This window comes from Perca flavescens, chromosome 8 (genome assembly GCF_004354835.1).
Source record: "Perca flavescens isolate YP-PL-M2 chromosome 8, PFLA_1.0, whole genome shotgun sequence".
Lineage (NCBI taxonomy): Eukaryota > Metazoa > Chordata > Actinopteri > Perciformes > Percidae > Perca > Perca flavescens.
This window is the reverse complement of record NC_041338.1, coordinates 9,498,993-9,515,532: the sequence shown is the minus strand read 5'-3', so window position 1 is coordinate 9,515,532 and position 16,540 is coordinate 9,498,993. Positions and strand designations below refer to the sequence as shown.

Below are 16,540 nucleotides of genomic sequence, written 5' to 3'. Positions count from 1 at the left end.
AAATCAGACAAAGTACTTATTGTAGGTGATTTTAATATCCATGTGGACGTTGACAACGACAGCCTTAGTATTGCTTTCAACTCACTAGACTTAGACTCACTCACACTTACTAGATTCAATTGGTTTCAGTCAGAGTGTGCATAAGGCCACTCACTGTTTTAACCACACCCTCAACCTTGGGCATATGGCATCGAAATTGAACATTGAACAGTATTTCCACAGAATCCTTTATTATCAGACCATTTCTTAATAACTTTCAAACTTTTACTACCCGAAATTAGATAAAAGCTTCTACAATAGATGCCTATCTGACAGTGCTATAGCAAAATTTAAAGAAAATATTCCAACAGCCATACCTTAATATAACAGAGGACCTTTATGTTAACTTTAGTCCCTCCCAAATTGCTAATTTTGTAGACGGTGCTACGGCCTCGCTACGGACGACTAGCACCTTGGTATAACTCGCAAATTAAAACAAATCTTGCGATAACTTGAAAGTAAATGGCGTTCCACCAAACTGGAAGAATCTCGTTTAGATTGGCAAGACAGTTTGAAAACCTATAGGAAGGCCGTCAGAAATGCCATATCAGACTATTACTCATCATTAATAGAAGAAAATAAGAACAACCTAAGGTTTCTTTTCAGCATTGTAACCAGGCTGACAGATAGTCACAGCTCTACTGAGCCATCTATTCCTTCAGCTCTGAGTAGTGACGACTTCATGAGCTTCTATAATGATAAAATTATAACAATTAGAGATAAAATTCATCACCTTTTGCGCTCAACTTCTAAAGGTTCACCTTTAAATGCAGGACTGCTAGAAAGAACAGCAAGACCTGACATATACTTAGACTGCTTTTACCCAATAAACCCTCAACAACTACTGTTAAAGGTCTCTTCAGCTAAGCCATCTACCTGTCTTTTAGACCCCATCCCAGTGAGGCTACTTAAAGAAGTGCTACCCGTGGTTAACACTTCATTACTAGATATGATCAATATGTCTTTATTAACATTATATGTACCGCAGTCATTTAAAGTAGCTGTGATAAAACCTCTTCTGAAAAAACCCACCCTTGATCCTGAGGTCTTAGCCAACTATAGACCTATATCTACTCGCCCCTTCCTCTCCAAAATCCTTGAGATGGTGGTCGCCAATCAGTTATGTGATTTTCTACATAGCAATAGCTTATTTGAGGACTTTCAGTCAGGATGTAGGATCATAGCACAGAGACGGCACTGGTGAAAATTACTAACGACCTTCTAACTGCTTCAGACAAAAGACTTGTCTCCATACTTGTCTTACTAGATCTTAGTGGTGCATTTGACACTATTGACCAAACCATCCTGCTACAGAGACTGGAACACTTAGTTGGCATTAAAGTAATCCCACTAAGCTGGTTTAAGTCCGGTTTATCTGATCGATATCAATTTGTTAATGTTAAATCCTCCAGGTACACTAAAGTTAGCCATGGCGTTCCAAAAGGCTCAGTGCTTGGACCAATTCTATTCACCTTGTATATGCTTCCCCTAGGCAATATTATTAGGAAACATTCACTTAACTTTCATAGTTATGCGGATGACACACAATTATACCTATCATTTAAGCCAGACGAAACCAGTCAGTTAACTCCAAGCATGCATCAAAGATATAAAAGCATGGATGACCTACAATTTTCTGATGTTAAACTCAGACAAAACTGAAGTGATTGTGCTGGGCCCTAAACACTTTCGAAACTCATTATCCAAAGATATAGGTACTCTGGATGGTATTGCCCTGACCTCCAGCACTACTGTCAGAAATCTAGGAGTTATTTTTGATCAGGATATATCCTTTAACGCCCACTTAAAACAAACCTCAAGAACAGCCTTTTTTCACCTTCGTAACATTGCCAAAATTAGGAACATCCTATCTCAAAACGATGCTGAAAAACTAGTCCATGCATTTGTTACTTCCAGGCTGGACTATTGTAATTCCTTACTATCAGGATGCTCAAATAAAACCCTTAAGACTCTCCAGCTGATCCAGAATGCTGCAGTGCATGTTCTGAAGAACTAAGAAAAGAGATCATATTAGCTTCTCTGCATTGACCCAGGATTGAATTTAAAATCCTTCTCCTGACCTACAAAGCTCTAAATGGTCAAGCACCATCATATCTAGAAGAGCTCTTAGTACATTATTGCCCCACTAGAGCACTGTGCTCCCAGAATGCAGTTACTTGTGGTTCCTAGAGTCTCTAAAAGTAGAATGGGAGCCAGAGCCTTTAGCTATCAGGCTCCTCTCCTGTGGAACCAGCTCCCAGTCTGGAATTACTGGAATTGTCTTTGTAAATTATAGAGTGTGGTCTAGACCTACTCTATCTATAAAGTGTCTTGAGATAACTCTTGTTATGAATTGATACTATGAATAAAATTGAATTGAATTGAATTGCCTTGCCTCTCGCCGCCCGCAACACCAGGTCCCAGTCCGATGATCTTAGGAATCTTGCCAGAATTGGGTCTGCCTCCTGCCTGGGCCTGCTGTCTGGTGGTTCTGTGTGCGTGCTAGATCTCAATTTATCCCTCCCAAAAACTTTGCACTGCATCACCTCCTTCCTTACCCTCGGGGATGCCCACAAAACAGACATTATTACATCAGGATCGATTTTTAAAATCTAAATTCTTTTCCCAGAAAATGTCGACCTCTCTCTTGCCAGCCGAAACATTCCACATGCAATGACAAAGACATATCCTGCCAGCCTGATGTTTAAGAGAGATCTGCGCACCACTTGATCTCTTTAAAATCATCAGCAGTAAAGGACACTGTTCAAAAGCAACAAGAGAAGCAGAGTATGCGAAGAGAACATCAGGCCGAGGAGAGAACTTTCACTTCTGAAGAATCTGTGTTGGCCAGGAACTACAGAGGCAAACCGAAATGGATTCATGCAACTGTTCTTGCAAAAACTGGACCAGTATCCTATACAGTCCAAACTGCTGATAGTGTCTGCAGGAGACATGTGGATCAACTCCTGCAGACTCCTATAGTGCCTGCAGAACTGTCTTGTGGAGATTCTTCAGATGCACTTTTCAACACACCAGTACACCTACCTATACAATTGCAGAACTCAACCACATCTGAGACAAATGTTCCAGTTGCAGATGTAGCTGAGTATAGGTTAAATAGTGACTGACTCAAGTCAACAGGGCGGAATAATCCCCATGGGAAAAGTCAGGGGCTAAGTTAGTAGGTCTACCCTCACTCTTAAGGTAGCATAGAGAAACTGAATGTTGAGAATGTTGTAATGTTCATATTTTGTTGAGAGGGTGTGGTGTTGTTGATCCGATTTAACCCAGCCATTGCAGGTGTGTGGCGATTGATTGAGGAATTTATTCAGGAAGCAGAGGCGGAGAGCCTCAATTGGATGGACGCTTAAGGCCACATACGCTGGAGACAAACATTTTGGAAGACTGATTATTATTAAAAAAGATTTTGACTAAAGAGACGTTCTCTTGTTTCCCACAACACAAAATCTTTTAAATACACCTTTTAAAACCTAAACTACAACACGGAGAGCGGGCTTGCAGAGTTTAATGCCTCTTTTTGGCCACTAGTAGCACTATGGAGCAATGTTTTTGCACCCATGGGATAAATTGGCCTTCAGGGCTTGAAATGTTAGGCAATACAACTATTTTTGAATATGAAAATGGTTGGGTTAAAGTAAACCATTCCTGGCAGAAAGCCCTGAAGGCTAACGTATTGATTTGTATGTATATCATTCACACATACATGCATGTACATGTAAGTGTAAAAGAGCAGGGCCATGCAATACACTTTACTGCCATCTGTTTCAGGCTACTTCAATGATCTACAGTTCTTGGTGGTAACAGATCAATGTGTAGAATATGCTGTCACTAAAGGGTTAACTACTGTAGTTGAGTGTCAAATTACATGCATTCAACCATGAAGGTACACACTCCGAAAAGCAAGAATCACGTACCTTGCAGTGAGGGAGCATCAAGCAGATTGGCCAATGCAGAGCGGATTGAACGGGCTGAGGTTTAATCTTTAACCATGCCCTGGATGTAAGCTGGGCCTGAGCCGTTCGCAGCATGGTACGCGCACTAGTGTCTTGAAGCGGATGTGGGCAGCAACTGGTAACCGGTGATGTGGGCAGCAACTATTAACCGGTGAAGGGTGCGGAGAAGCGGTGTAGTGTGAGAGAGCTTGGGTAGGTTGAAGACCAGTCGAGCTGCTGCATTCTGGATGAGCTGCAGAGGTTGGATGGCACTTCCAGGCAGACCAGCCAGGAGGGAGTTGCAGTAGTCTAGATGTGAGATGACAAGAGCCTAAACCAGATTATGGGTGGGGGAGTCCTTCACTGGAAGGAAAAGCAGCTCTGTCTTGTCAAGTTTGAGTTTCAAGTGGTATTTGAACATCCAATGAGAGATATGTGTTGCTACCTGTGTTTCAGACTAGAGAATGAAGAGAGTTAGTGTACAGAAAGAAGAGGAGGGGACCGAGGACAAAACCTTTAGGGACCCCAGTTGTCAGTGAACAAGGTTCTGACACAGATTCTCTCAGAGTTACCCGGTAGTTACGGCCTTTGAGGTATACCCCCAGATGCTGACGGGCTGAAATAAGGATCTGGTGGTTCACTGTGTCAAATGCAGCAGAAATGTCCAGAAGGATGACCACAGAGGCCGCTCTAGAATTGCTCAGTGAAAGCAAGTAGGACAGTTTCAGTTGAGTGGCCTGCCTTGAAACCAGACTGGTGGGGATCAAAGAGGTTATTCTGGTGAAGATAAGAAGAGACTTGATTAAAGCTCCACTGTGTAATTTTTAAAGGTAATTCGGCCTATTTGTGTAAATTCAAAGTTTTATAGTTGCTTGGCTAACTATAGCATGGATGTGCATAACGCTAGAACGACGTCTAGGATACTTTTCCTTGCGTCAATGATGAAAAAGGATTGTCTACCTTGTAACATAAACGTAATCATATGTGTCGTGATTTCCCTGGCAGACAACTCACATAATGGAGTTTTAACACAGACTAGCTACAGCTAGAACAGCTGCGTGTAAACGATGGAGATACTAAGAGCTAATTTCATTGACATGATTGTTCATACTGCTCAGAGAAATAATTAAAAACACAAACCTCCGTTGCTTCTCTCCTACGCTGTAAACATTGTCTTACACTGTTAATCTCATACAATATACAGAATAACAATAGCACTGAGACTTTACTAATATTAGCTTGCATATGTTTGGGAACCTGATAGCATGTTAGCAAATGGTACCAAAATAACGTAGAACTATTATTACACTGGAAGGAACACTCACGGACAAAGTCGTACTTCTTGGAATAATACGGCCACCATAGGAGTTATAATGCGCTATAAAGTAATATTCAGTTGGTTGTCATATACAATTTCAACGCTAGATGGGAGAAATTCTTACACAATGTAGCTTTAAAGATAGCACATAGAAAGAGAAAGATAGTGTTTTGAAGAGAGATGGAAGAAGAGCGACAAGTCTTTAGTTGTTTACTTCAGATGCATTGAGTTGCTTCTTTGAGAGAGTTTGGGAAACAAGAGGTGTTGGGATGAAGGATGGTGTCAAGGGGGGAGGTGGTTGGGCAGGCTGAGGGTATTCAGTTCAATTTTATTTATAGTATCAAAAAACAAGAAATATCTCAAGACACTTTACAGTTAGAGTAGGTCTAGACCATACTATAATTTACAAAGAACCAACAATTCAATTAATACCCCCAAGAGCAAGGTCGGAACTTGGTTAGGAGATAGAGGGGTGAAGGAGAAAAGAGAAATGGATGATGTGTTGGATGGAAAGTTGACTTCAGAAGTGGTGACTGAAGAGCGTATGTCATCTATCGTTTTTATTAAGTAGTTGACAAAGTGACTTGGTAGAAGGGAGGAAGGAGGAGGGGTCAAGGAGGTTAGAGAAGATGGAGAAGAGTTATATATCATATATATCATAATTATATAAACAATTAGTAATAATGATTTTCTGGATTATATGATCAGTTTTAATAACTTTCTTTCTATATAATGGAATGTTTCAGTTGAACTCATAGTGCAGATAAAGGGTTAACTCAGAGTGCAGGAATTCACAGAAGGAGATCCTTCAATGAGGATTTTCAGAGCATGTTGCTAGGGAGTCTGATGGGAAGGTTTCATTTCTGGGACAACCCAGAGGACCTTTTCGTTGAACTAAGCACACTGGAAAGTTACAGATGACTGAACTGTTGAACTTGCTATTTTTGAGTCCAATCAGCAGTTCTCAGTGCCGTGCGCCTGAGGCCTGAAGAGCTGTGGTCGAGCAGAATAGACAAAGGATCAAGGCGACTTTCTGTGGAGCTTTCAGAGCGAAGTAGACTGTCGCCCACAGCTGTGAAAACCTACCTTTTTTTGCCTTATTGCTTGGAAATACATTTTAACAGGAGAGAAGTTGTAGCAACTTTTTTATCTGAAGTTGGAGTGACATTTTACCTTCTCAACATATCAACACATCCACGTTACAGCTTTTACAGGCTGTACAGCATACAGCGCTCAGATGCATCATAAGATAACACACATGATAATCCACAGCCATTATTACCGTAATTACAGCTACAGGAACTCAGGAGAACCGTCATATGAGCCTGCATAGCAGTGCAATGTATTTTTATTTTATTATTTTATTTATTTTAAACATGATGGTTTGAACAATGACCATCCAAGTATTCAGATTGGTAAGCTGATGTACCCCCAAAAAACATTTTCAACCGTGAAACACAATCTATGGGAAAAGTCTTTCTGGGTCAGCGGGTTGTCAGACTTTGCAATTTCACCACTGGCCACTAAGCCCATGGTTGCTTCAAGACATGGCGCTGTTCCTGGGGGCTTTGGCAAGAACCCCCTGCTAGAATTATGGGAACATTTTAACAATTACAGGGAACATCACTGCCTTTATCGCATAAAAGTCTACTGTACTTGCGCTTTAGAACTGCACTTCCCAGCGTTCTCCAAGGGAATGGGATCCTGGAATGACGTCATCCATTAGTGACACCGGCGCAGGGTTAGCGGTGGAGTTGATTTCACGCCGGACTTCAATCCTGGAATTCATGACAGCGACTGCAAGTGGCAATGGAGTTCCCATCACTGCTGGCCTTCCCGGCCTCGGATTGTAGGAGCTAGGACCCATATCGCAGTCGATCCGCCAAGAATCATCCCCTTGGGCGTGGGTTGACATGACGAACCACAGGGCGAGCAGCCTGGTTTTTCCAGCTGAGATAATAGCTGAGCTTGACTCCGTAACCTGCCAGAATTTACGCTATGCTTCATTTCAGTAAGGGCCACTTCGTCATAATAGATTCATTCATCTGCCGAGCTTGACTCCGTGACCTGCCAATAATCTTGAAAACAGCATAGCTAATCCAATTGTTATTTCTGATTAAAAGTCTTAGTGTGTGCAGGTCATTTGGTACCAACTTGTGGCCACAGATGCATTTTGCAGTTTGCTTGCAGTTGCTGTTGTACTGTACTACATGCATGCATGCATGTATACACACACACACACACACACACACACACACACACACACACACACACACACACACAGAGAACTTTGTGTAAAAGAGTTAGAATGTGGTTGCATTTCCTAACTGAACAGAATCCAATGAGGTGATATGTAGATGTGTTTATTAGTGATAATGATCTTTAATACAAGGCATAATGGTCAGTCTTGGTCAGTTTCAAATTCAGTGTGGAAAGACTCATAGAGATTATTGGGATCAAATATTTCTATTGATGTGAGAAATATTTGCACAAATTATTCGTGTTCGCTCTGAAAGGCCTTTAGATGTGTTGCTTTAGATTGACTTTCACTATTTTTACAAAGACAATTAATTCTGTTTTTTTAACTAAACAGACAATCAAGTTTAATTTTATTTTGGGGTCTTTTTGATTGCAAAATAAAACATTTCTGTTAATTGTATTTTGCTGAGATTGTGCAATGTTGCTGAGTCTTATCAACTGTACTGCTAAGAGCCTAGGTAATTGATATATAGCTACATTTCTAATTCAGTCTAGAGGTGCTACAGTATTAGGGCTGAACGATTTTGGTAAATAATCTAATTGCGATTTCTTTTACCAATATTGCGATTGCGATTTAATATGCGATTATTTTTTAAGCTCTTTGTCTTCTGTATTATTCAACAAAGACAAACAATAAATCATTGTATAGTATGAACAACACACGATTAGATAGTTTAAACAAACTGTTCTTTCCTGGAGGCCAGGCCTGTATGTGATGATGAAATTAGGTGATGCATGAATTTATATGAATGACATCTTTTATTTAACTACTTCAATCACAGTAGTATATTAATCATTATTATAATTTATTAAGCGACTTTGAGTCTGTGAAAAGCGCTATATAAATTCAATTTATTATTATTATTATTATATTGAGCACTGACCAAGCTTGGTGTAAACATTCATATGAAAGTCAGAAACAAATCACACAAACTAAAGTGCAGATTGCAGAAATATGCAAACAAATATGTGGCTTCACCACACTTAGTAGTATTTAGATTTTTAATTATTATTTACTTTAATAAACATATGTAAACATGGGGATTGCACTTTTTAAACTCTGTCTTTGAACTTTACTAGACAGTTAAATAAGTAAAAATATTTTATATATATATATATATATATATATATATATATATATATATATATTTTATATATATATATTTTTTTTTTTTACAGCGCACACAGAGGAGCTGCCTCCAGCCCAAATGAAACCCTTCATTTTATTAAAATGGCTGTAAAAGTTTTAAACTACAACTCAGAGACAAGGCATGGTGTAGCGTTAGCGTGCTTAAGTTGATGTTTTCTCTTCTCTTTTAAATGTTGATAATAGCTGAATGAAAGCTTACTAATAATTTTTGTTTTTTTGTTTTTTTACAGGACAATGTGGACCTAGGAGAGCTGATGTTCTCATTGTGCTATCTCCCCACGGCTGGCAGACTCACCATCACCATGATCAAGGCCAGAAATCTCAAAGCCATGGACATCACTGGAGCTTCAGGTGGGTAATGACTGACAAGATATGATATCCCTGTAGGGAGATTCAGGTGACGTAGCTGTAGTGTTGGGTACAGTTCAGATTTTAATCTGAAATTCGGTGCCAGTAGCCAATGGTATACTTTTCTTCTGTAAAGTTAATTTCAGTTGTAAAAATATCCCTCTGTCTGTGAGTGTGTTGCGGCTCTCTGTCAAAAATGCAGAGGAGAGAACAGAGGAGAGAACAGAGAAGCTTGATACTCTCAGGTACCGACATTTGGCACAGATTGATTTAATGCAAATTGGTACTTGGTAGAACCGACGTAATTCATTCTGTACCCTAAAAAGTACCGTGTTTGGTACCCAACCCTACTTTGCGCAACAGCAGTGAGAATGAAACATAAGAGAGTAGAGGTAAGAGTCAAGAACCCACCAATATAGATAATAATAATAATAATAATAATAATAATAATAATAAACACAAGAATAACAATAGGTATACCAATAATTAAATACCGAGCTGCTGGTCCTAGATATCTGCACCGGATCACTAAAATGAAATTAGTGGACATATGTAACAGTCCAATAAATATAAATGTACAATAAATATATGAATGAAAATACATCTGCTGCTCTACGTTTATCTTTAGTGAAAATATGAATGCATATATAATGAGTGTATTAGTGAATTTATGTACAGTGTATCACAAATATATGAATGAAATTAACATTGAGATATGAATGATATATGTACAGCCGATCAACAATAGAGCTATGAGTAAATTTACATGGAAGTGAATAACCCGTTTCAATGAGGATTATCCAGGTTTCTTTTTTGTTTCCCTACGCAGAATTTTGGGCTTTATTACTACTTGCTACCATTGTCGCTCTTACTACTACGCCATCTTCACGCGCCGCGGAGCTGCTGCTCTGCCCTGTGCGATCCATACAGACACCGAGGGCCTCATGTACTAATGCTTTTGTGCCCACTTCAGGCGTATTTGTTTTGCAACGTGCGCGTAAAAGCATGGCGAGGTATGTACAAACATGCTACACTGAGGTAAAAGCGCAGACTGCCTGTCGCGGGAACTGAAAATGGCAAAATGGCGCTTTTCCCTGTCATGCATATGCGTTCACGGGACGGTCAAGGGGAAAGTGGGAGTTTTCCATGAAGAGATGAGAGGTAGAAGCGTAAAGTGTGCCTAATTATGTATTCCGTGGTATGTACAAAAACATCCCGTAACAGCGCGCCTCTATTTTGCGGTGAAAATTGTCCACCTCTTAAAAGCAGGTGTAAACCAGCCGCAAGTGGGTTTCCTCACATATGCCTCCTGATGAAATGGCAGCAGTAATCCAAGCAAGACGAAAACATAGGTCAAGGAAAAGGATTTTTGCCACAAGGATCACACTTTTTCAATTGAGTGAACACAAAATCATTAAGCATTACAGATTAAGCAGCCATGCAATATTACATTTAGGCTACTGGAAGAAATCAAAGATGCCAATGAATCTCCGACTCAGCGTTCACATTCCATTCCAGCAGTTGTTAAACTCCTCGCTACATTACAAATATTGGCATCAGAATAATTTCTAACAGTCATAACATCAGCATTGGGAATATCGTAGCACTCAGCCGTATCATAGCACAAGTACTTAAGGCTTTGCTACAGCGCAATTTACGGTGACAGGCAGGTGGACAGGTGGACAAGCGTCCATGTTTTACAAGTTGGGAGTGAGAACAGGTTGCCCAGGTTTATAATCAACGGGATAAGGGCTTATCTGGGTTTTTGAAAATGGGATATGGTGTTTACATGCTCAAACACATAAATGGGATCCTCCAAAAACCCAATCATAATCAGTGTCACGGCATAACCAACCCTGGGAACTTGATTGCTCTCGCTACGTCTAGGATTTCACCAGACGTAGCTTGGTTTTACTCGTACACTTGAAACCACGAACTGAATGATTAGCCACCGACTGAAAAGGTTAAGAACTACCTGGTTCCCTCGCCTCTGCGCGTCCTCATCTCTCAGTCCTTTGTTAATTGGTGTTGCAGTATCCCACTCCGTTGCCACTTGCTTGACAGTTCATTTGGTAAAGTTTGACATAATATATAAACTTGGAAAACATCACGACAAATCCAAACCACAATCCTTTTCAGCGGTCTTTCACTGAGCTGTTCCACCACCACATGTCCCATCTTCCTGTTTTCTTCTTTCCCAGACCCTCTTCAACTTCACGGCACAGGTAGACAACACCCACTCCAGTCAGGCGGCTAATTAAGACTAACAGACTTGTTTTCAAAATCTGGGAGATTTGCATGGTGGATGACTTTTAAGTGTACTGTAAAACCCGCTGTGTTTTAATGTGCTGGGTCATTTTTCCCACCATGTGCTACATTACCTTACAAAAAGCATGGAGGTTGTCGATATGACTAGGTATGATGCATGTAAATTGTTGCGCCCAACACTGTTGAAAATTGTTGAGAAAACTGGGAAAAATGGGAGTGTTGGCAGGTATGGACTTGATTATGACGTGACACCGGATTCATGTACACGCACTCTGTGTATGGATGAGACAGGCTTCTGTCAAAGTTCGGAAATGTACATCTTAGTAGTTCATGTGCTCCAGAGTTCATGAAGGAGTTGGTAGTCAAAAGTCAACACCATAATTAAAGTTCTCATGTGGGGGTCAAGCTAGGTTGTGGAGCTTGATGGTGACTGGCCAAGGCGCTTTGTGGTGTGCTGAGGAGAAATGAGTCTGTGGCTGAACGTGCTCCTCATCCTCACCAGTTCATCACAGAGGGGATGGGAGGGGTTCTCCTCCTCTTCCTCCCCTCCGCAACCACAAAGCAATGTTTCCACTGAGAGGTGGTTTAGTCTAATATACACATAAGGTGGTTAAGTGCTTTATTATAGTCAATATAGTATTTTGTGTTAATGGCTGTCCATGCCAAGACATTTTGGCATCCTTAATGAACTTGCCACATGTTACCTTTCTCCAGATCCATATGTGAAAGTGTCCTTGATGTGTGAAGGCCGGAGGCTAAAGAAGAGGAAGACGTCAACCAAGCGTAACACTCTAAACCCATTGTACAATGAAGCCATTGTGTTTGATGTTCCTCCTGAGAACATCAACCAGATTAGCCTGCTCATAGCTGTCATGGACTATGATCGGTTAGTAAGTTACCTATGTATCACAGATACCTGTTAGGTGGAAAAAATGGTGGGTCAACAACTACTTTGGACAGATGCAAAATCAGAAAAATAATAATAATCAGACTGAGCACATACATGTTCTCTGCAATTTGCTGTTATACAGATCAATTCCCCATTTGTATGCGCTCCAGATTTGGTTAGCTATGTTTGCTCTGCAAAGGAAGCCCAATTTTATAGTGTTGTCCTGCTGCTTTCATGTTTGGTGAGATCCTGAAAGTTGTGCCACCCGCTTAATTGCGAAAGACTTGGGCATGCATATTGTTGTTTTCCCACACTTAGGGCACTTGACATTGCAATAGTGGGGCTATCACCACATAGCGGGCTCTTGTGCCAAGTGCAAAAACAATTCAAAATAATATACATTTTTAAGTTACTCAGTACCATTAAAACTTTATCTGCCCCAAATAACCTGTCACCTCTACTTACGTATATCGGTTAAATCTACAGTACATTAAATTATGCAACATTTTTGAGTCTCCATGTGTTGTTCTTTCTGTCCTTTAGGGTCGGACATAATGAAGTGATCGGGGTGTGCAGGGTGGGCAATGAGGCTGAGAGCCTTGGGCGAGACCACTGGAATGAGATGCTGACATACCCAAGGAAACCCATTGCACACTGGCACCCGCTAATGGAGGTATGGGCCAATTATTATTATTATTAGGGGTCCAAGCCTGAGTCTGGAAGAACCGGCGGTAGCAGAGCTACGCCGTTCGCACAGCAGGGCTGTGGAACCCTATTGTTTTTCTAAGGATTAATCATTAGTGGTCCAAGCCCGAGTCTGCAAGAACCGGCGGTAGCAAGAGCTACGCCGTTCACACAGCAGGGCTGTGGAACCCTATTCAAGTTAATCAATGTTAATTGAATATTTGCAATGGGAATGTATCACAGCTCACACTTCTCAATATTTACTGATGTTTTCCTCCTACCGTTATGTTTTGGTTTTCTCTTTCGCGTGCTCCCCTGGTGTTCTACAATAAACAAACTTCTTAACCAACCTGACAAAGTTTCTACAACCTTCAGAGTGGACAAATGTAACTCTTTTCTCCCACTTTTTCAATCCAAAATTATGCTGAGTGGAGCGTCTGTCATAGTGTGATTGGTTATGTTGGTGTCATTGATTCTTAATTTCCCACAAAGCTGCTCGCGGTTACGTGCCAGTTAATCTTTTCATCTCCAATTCTATCTGTATTTGTGAGAAGTGGCGCTGTCCTGAGTTGAAAGCCTACTTTACGGCAAAATTATCGAGTTAATAGGCGTGTGTGTTCGCATCGGACGCTGTGCATTTCCTAAGGTTCTGAAATGCAAACAATTTTTGACTACTTTTTTTTTTTTTTTTTAAAGGGCTTGCGTCTGTGAGCACCCACGGACGAAAAAATAAATCTGCGCCTATGACACCATTTACAACAACCTGACCACCTCCCCTGCTCTTTCAACCACCACACCTGCCTACCCCCCTCCAACCTCTCAGTCACTCTCTCATTTCTCTCTGCTGTCCCCTGTGGTCAGGGGGATTAAGAAGTTTGTTTATTGTAGAGAATTGTTAAGGCAGTCTGTATATGCATGGAGATGAACTGTTAACCACTACATTTGCAATGGCAGAATACCGCAGACCTTGTGCATCAAACCTCTCGATATTCACCAATGTTTGCCCCTCCCCCACCTAATGCATCAGGTCCCGCATTGGCGCAGCTTCCGTGGTCATTGGGGGCGACTGGCGCAGCTCCCCAGGGCGTCTGGGGTGACTGGCATCGGAGGCTTTGGCCCCGTCATAACTGCTTGCAGTTCTAGTTAGGGGTCCAAGCCCGAGTCTGCAAGAACCGGTGGTAGCAAGAGCTACGCCATTTGCACAGCAGGGCTGTGGAAGCCTATTGTTTTTTCTAAGGATTATTTTCCATCTCCATCATCATTATTCTTCTCCGCCTAAAACTCTGACTACAGCCTAAACCGTACATGGTGGGGGGTTGCCATTTTCAGGACTGGTCCTATAACTCCCACACCATACACCCGACATTCAAAAACCATACATCCACGCGTTCACTGGAACCTACTGAATCACGTGATATAGGCCACGCCCATTTCTGCCTAGACTTTTATGCGTGAAAAAAAGTGATTTATCAAAAACCTACTTTTTTTATCTCCTCCTAGACCGTGCGACTGATTGGCACAAAATTTGGCAGGTAGCATCTCCAGATGGTCCTGACAAAAAGTTAATAAAAATAATTTTTATAGGATAAAAATTTCGCATATTACGCACAAATTAATTTGTGTAGCTAACTATGAAAACACCAACTTTGCCATATCTTGGCCAAAATAAATGCTATCAACGCCTAACTTTAGAATCTTGTTTTCAATGAACCTCTGAAGGGCCCTCATGCGTTTAAAAAAAAAAATTTTACGTTAAAGAATGTGCATTTGACGACCAAACAAATTTTCCTAGCTAGCTACTAAACACTAACTTTATCATATCTGCCAAATTAAATGTTCCTTGTTCAACATCACACTACAATGCTCTGTACCAAATTTGGCGTATATAAGCCTTTAGGGGGCACTATAAGCAACGTTTATTTGTTTTGGCCAATAACTCAATGCATTTCAATGGAAAATTTGCAATTGCAATATCTCTGCCACGGTAAATGCAATCAACACGAAACTTGTGATGCTTGTTCGGCATGCTCGTTCGCTCTGAGAATCTGTAGCAAATTTGGCGAAGATCGGACATTAGGGGGCACTATAATAAACGTAGACAAGTTTTGTCCCTTTTACTCAATCAATGTTAATGGCATATTTGCAATGGGAATGTACCACAGACCTTGCAGCTCACACTTTACTGATGTTTGCCTCCTACCGTTACGTTTTGGTTTTTGCTTTCGCATGCTCCACTTCTTTTCTACAATTAACACACTTCTTAACCCACCTGACAAAGTTTCTACAACCTTCACAGTGAACAAATGCAACTCTTTTCTCTCATTTTTTCAATCCAAAATCAACATGATTCATAGGTGCTGTTACCGTGGGTGCTCGAGCTCCGGAGCACCCATGGTAACGGCGCCTATGAATCATGTTGATTTTGGATTGAAAAAATGAGAGAAAAGAGTGACCACCCACATGTGCCAGACTGCCAGTAGGCTACATTCATTTAAAATTGAACATTGCAGTTGGGGCTAAGTGGAGCATCTGTCATAGTGTTATGTTGGTGGCATTGATTCTTAATTTCCCACAAAGCTGTTCGCGGTTATGTGCCAGTTTAACTTTTCATCTCCAATCCTATCTGTATTGTGGCGCTGTCCTGAGGTGAAAGCCTACTTTACGGCTAAATTATCAAGTTAATAGGCGTGTGTGTTCGCGTCAGCTGCTGTCCATTTCCTAAGGTTCTGAAATGCAAACAATTTTTGACTACTTTTTTTTTTTTTTTTTAAAGGGCGTGCACCTGTGAGCACCCACGGAGGAAAACTAAATTGGCGCCTATGACACCATTAATAACAACCTGAACACCTCCCCTGCTCCTTCAACCACCACACCTGCCTCCCCCCCTCCATGCTCTCAGGGGGGTTAAGAAGTTTGTTTATTGTAGAAAATTGTTAAAAGTAGTCTCTATGCATGGAGATGAAATGTTAACCACTACATTTGCAAGGGCAATGTACCGCAGACGTCACAGCTCACACCGTAAAGCAGAGCTTGCGAATCAAACCTCTCGATATTCACCAATGTTTGCCCCCTCCACGTAATGCTTTAGGTCCCGCTTTGGCGCAGCTCCCCGGGTCATCGGGGGCGACTGGCGCAGCTCCTGGGGCGTCAGGGGCGACTGGCATCGGAGGCTTGGACCCCGTCATAACTGCTTGCAGTCCTAGTTTTTATTCTTCTTTTCCATTCTTCTGCTGCGCCTAAAACTCTGACTACAACCTAAACCGTACATGGTGGGGGGTTGCCATTTCCAGGACTGTCCTAAACTCTGCAAGGACCTCAGGCGCAAACATTGACCCACTTCCACCACTAGGTGTCCCTATAACTCCCACACCGTACACCCGACATTCTAAAACCATACATCTACGCGTTCCCTGGATCCAACTGAATCACAAGATATAGGCCCTGCCCATTTCTGCCTGACTTTTATGCGTGAAAAATCGCGATTTATCAAAAAGCTACTTTTTGGAACTCCTCTTATATCGTACGACTGATCTGCACGAAACTTGGACCGTAGCATCTCCAGATTGAACTGACAAAAAGTTGTAAAAAGAATTTTCATACGATAAAAATTGTGCATATAATGCACAAACTAA

The 16,540-nt window shown here is 41.2% G+C and overlaps 1 protein-coding gene across 1 annotated transcript in view; it reads left to right on the top strand.

Annotated features, from left to right (window-relative positions):
* LOC114559657 (synaptotagmin-9) overlaps nucleotides 1-16,095 on the top strand; it is a 162,277-nt gene extending 146,182 nt beyond the window's left edge. The window contains exons 5-8 of the mRNA XM_028584443.1: nucleotides 8,950-9,070; nucleotides 12,050-12,221; nucleotides 12,768-12,897; nucleotides 15,997-16,095. Of these exons, the coding sequence (XP_028440244.1) occupies nucleotides 8,950-9,070; nucleotides 12,050-12,221; nucleotides 12,768-12,897; nucleotides 15,997-16,095 (522 nt within the window). The remainder of the gene's footprint in view (nucleotides 1-8,949; nucleotides 9,071-12,049; nucleotides 12,222-12,767; nucleotides 12,898-15,996) is intronic.
* The last annotated feature ends 445 nt before the right edge of the window (nucleotides 16,096-16,540 follow it).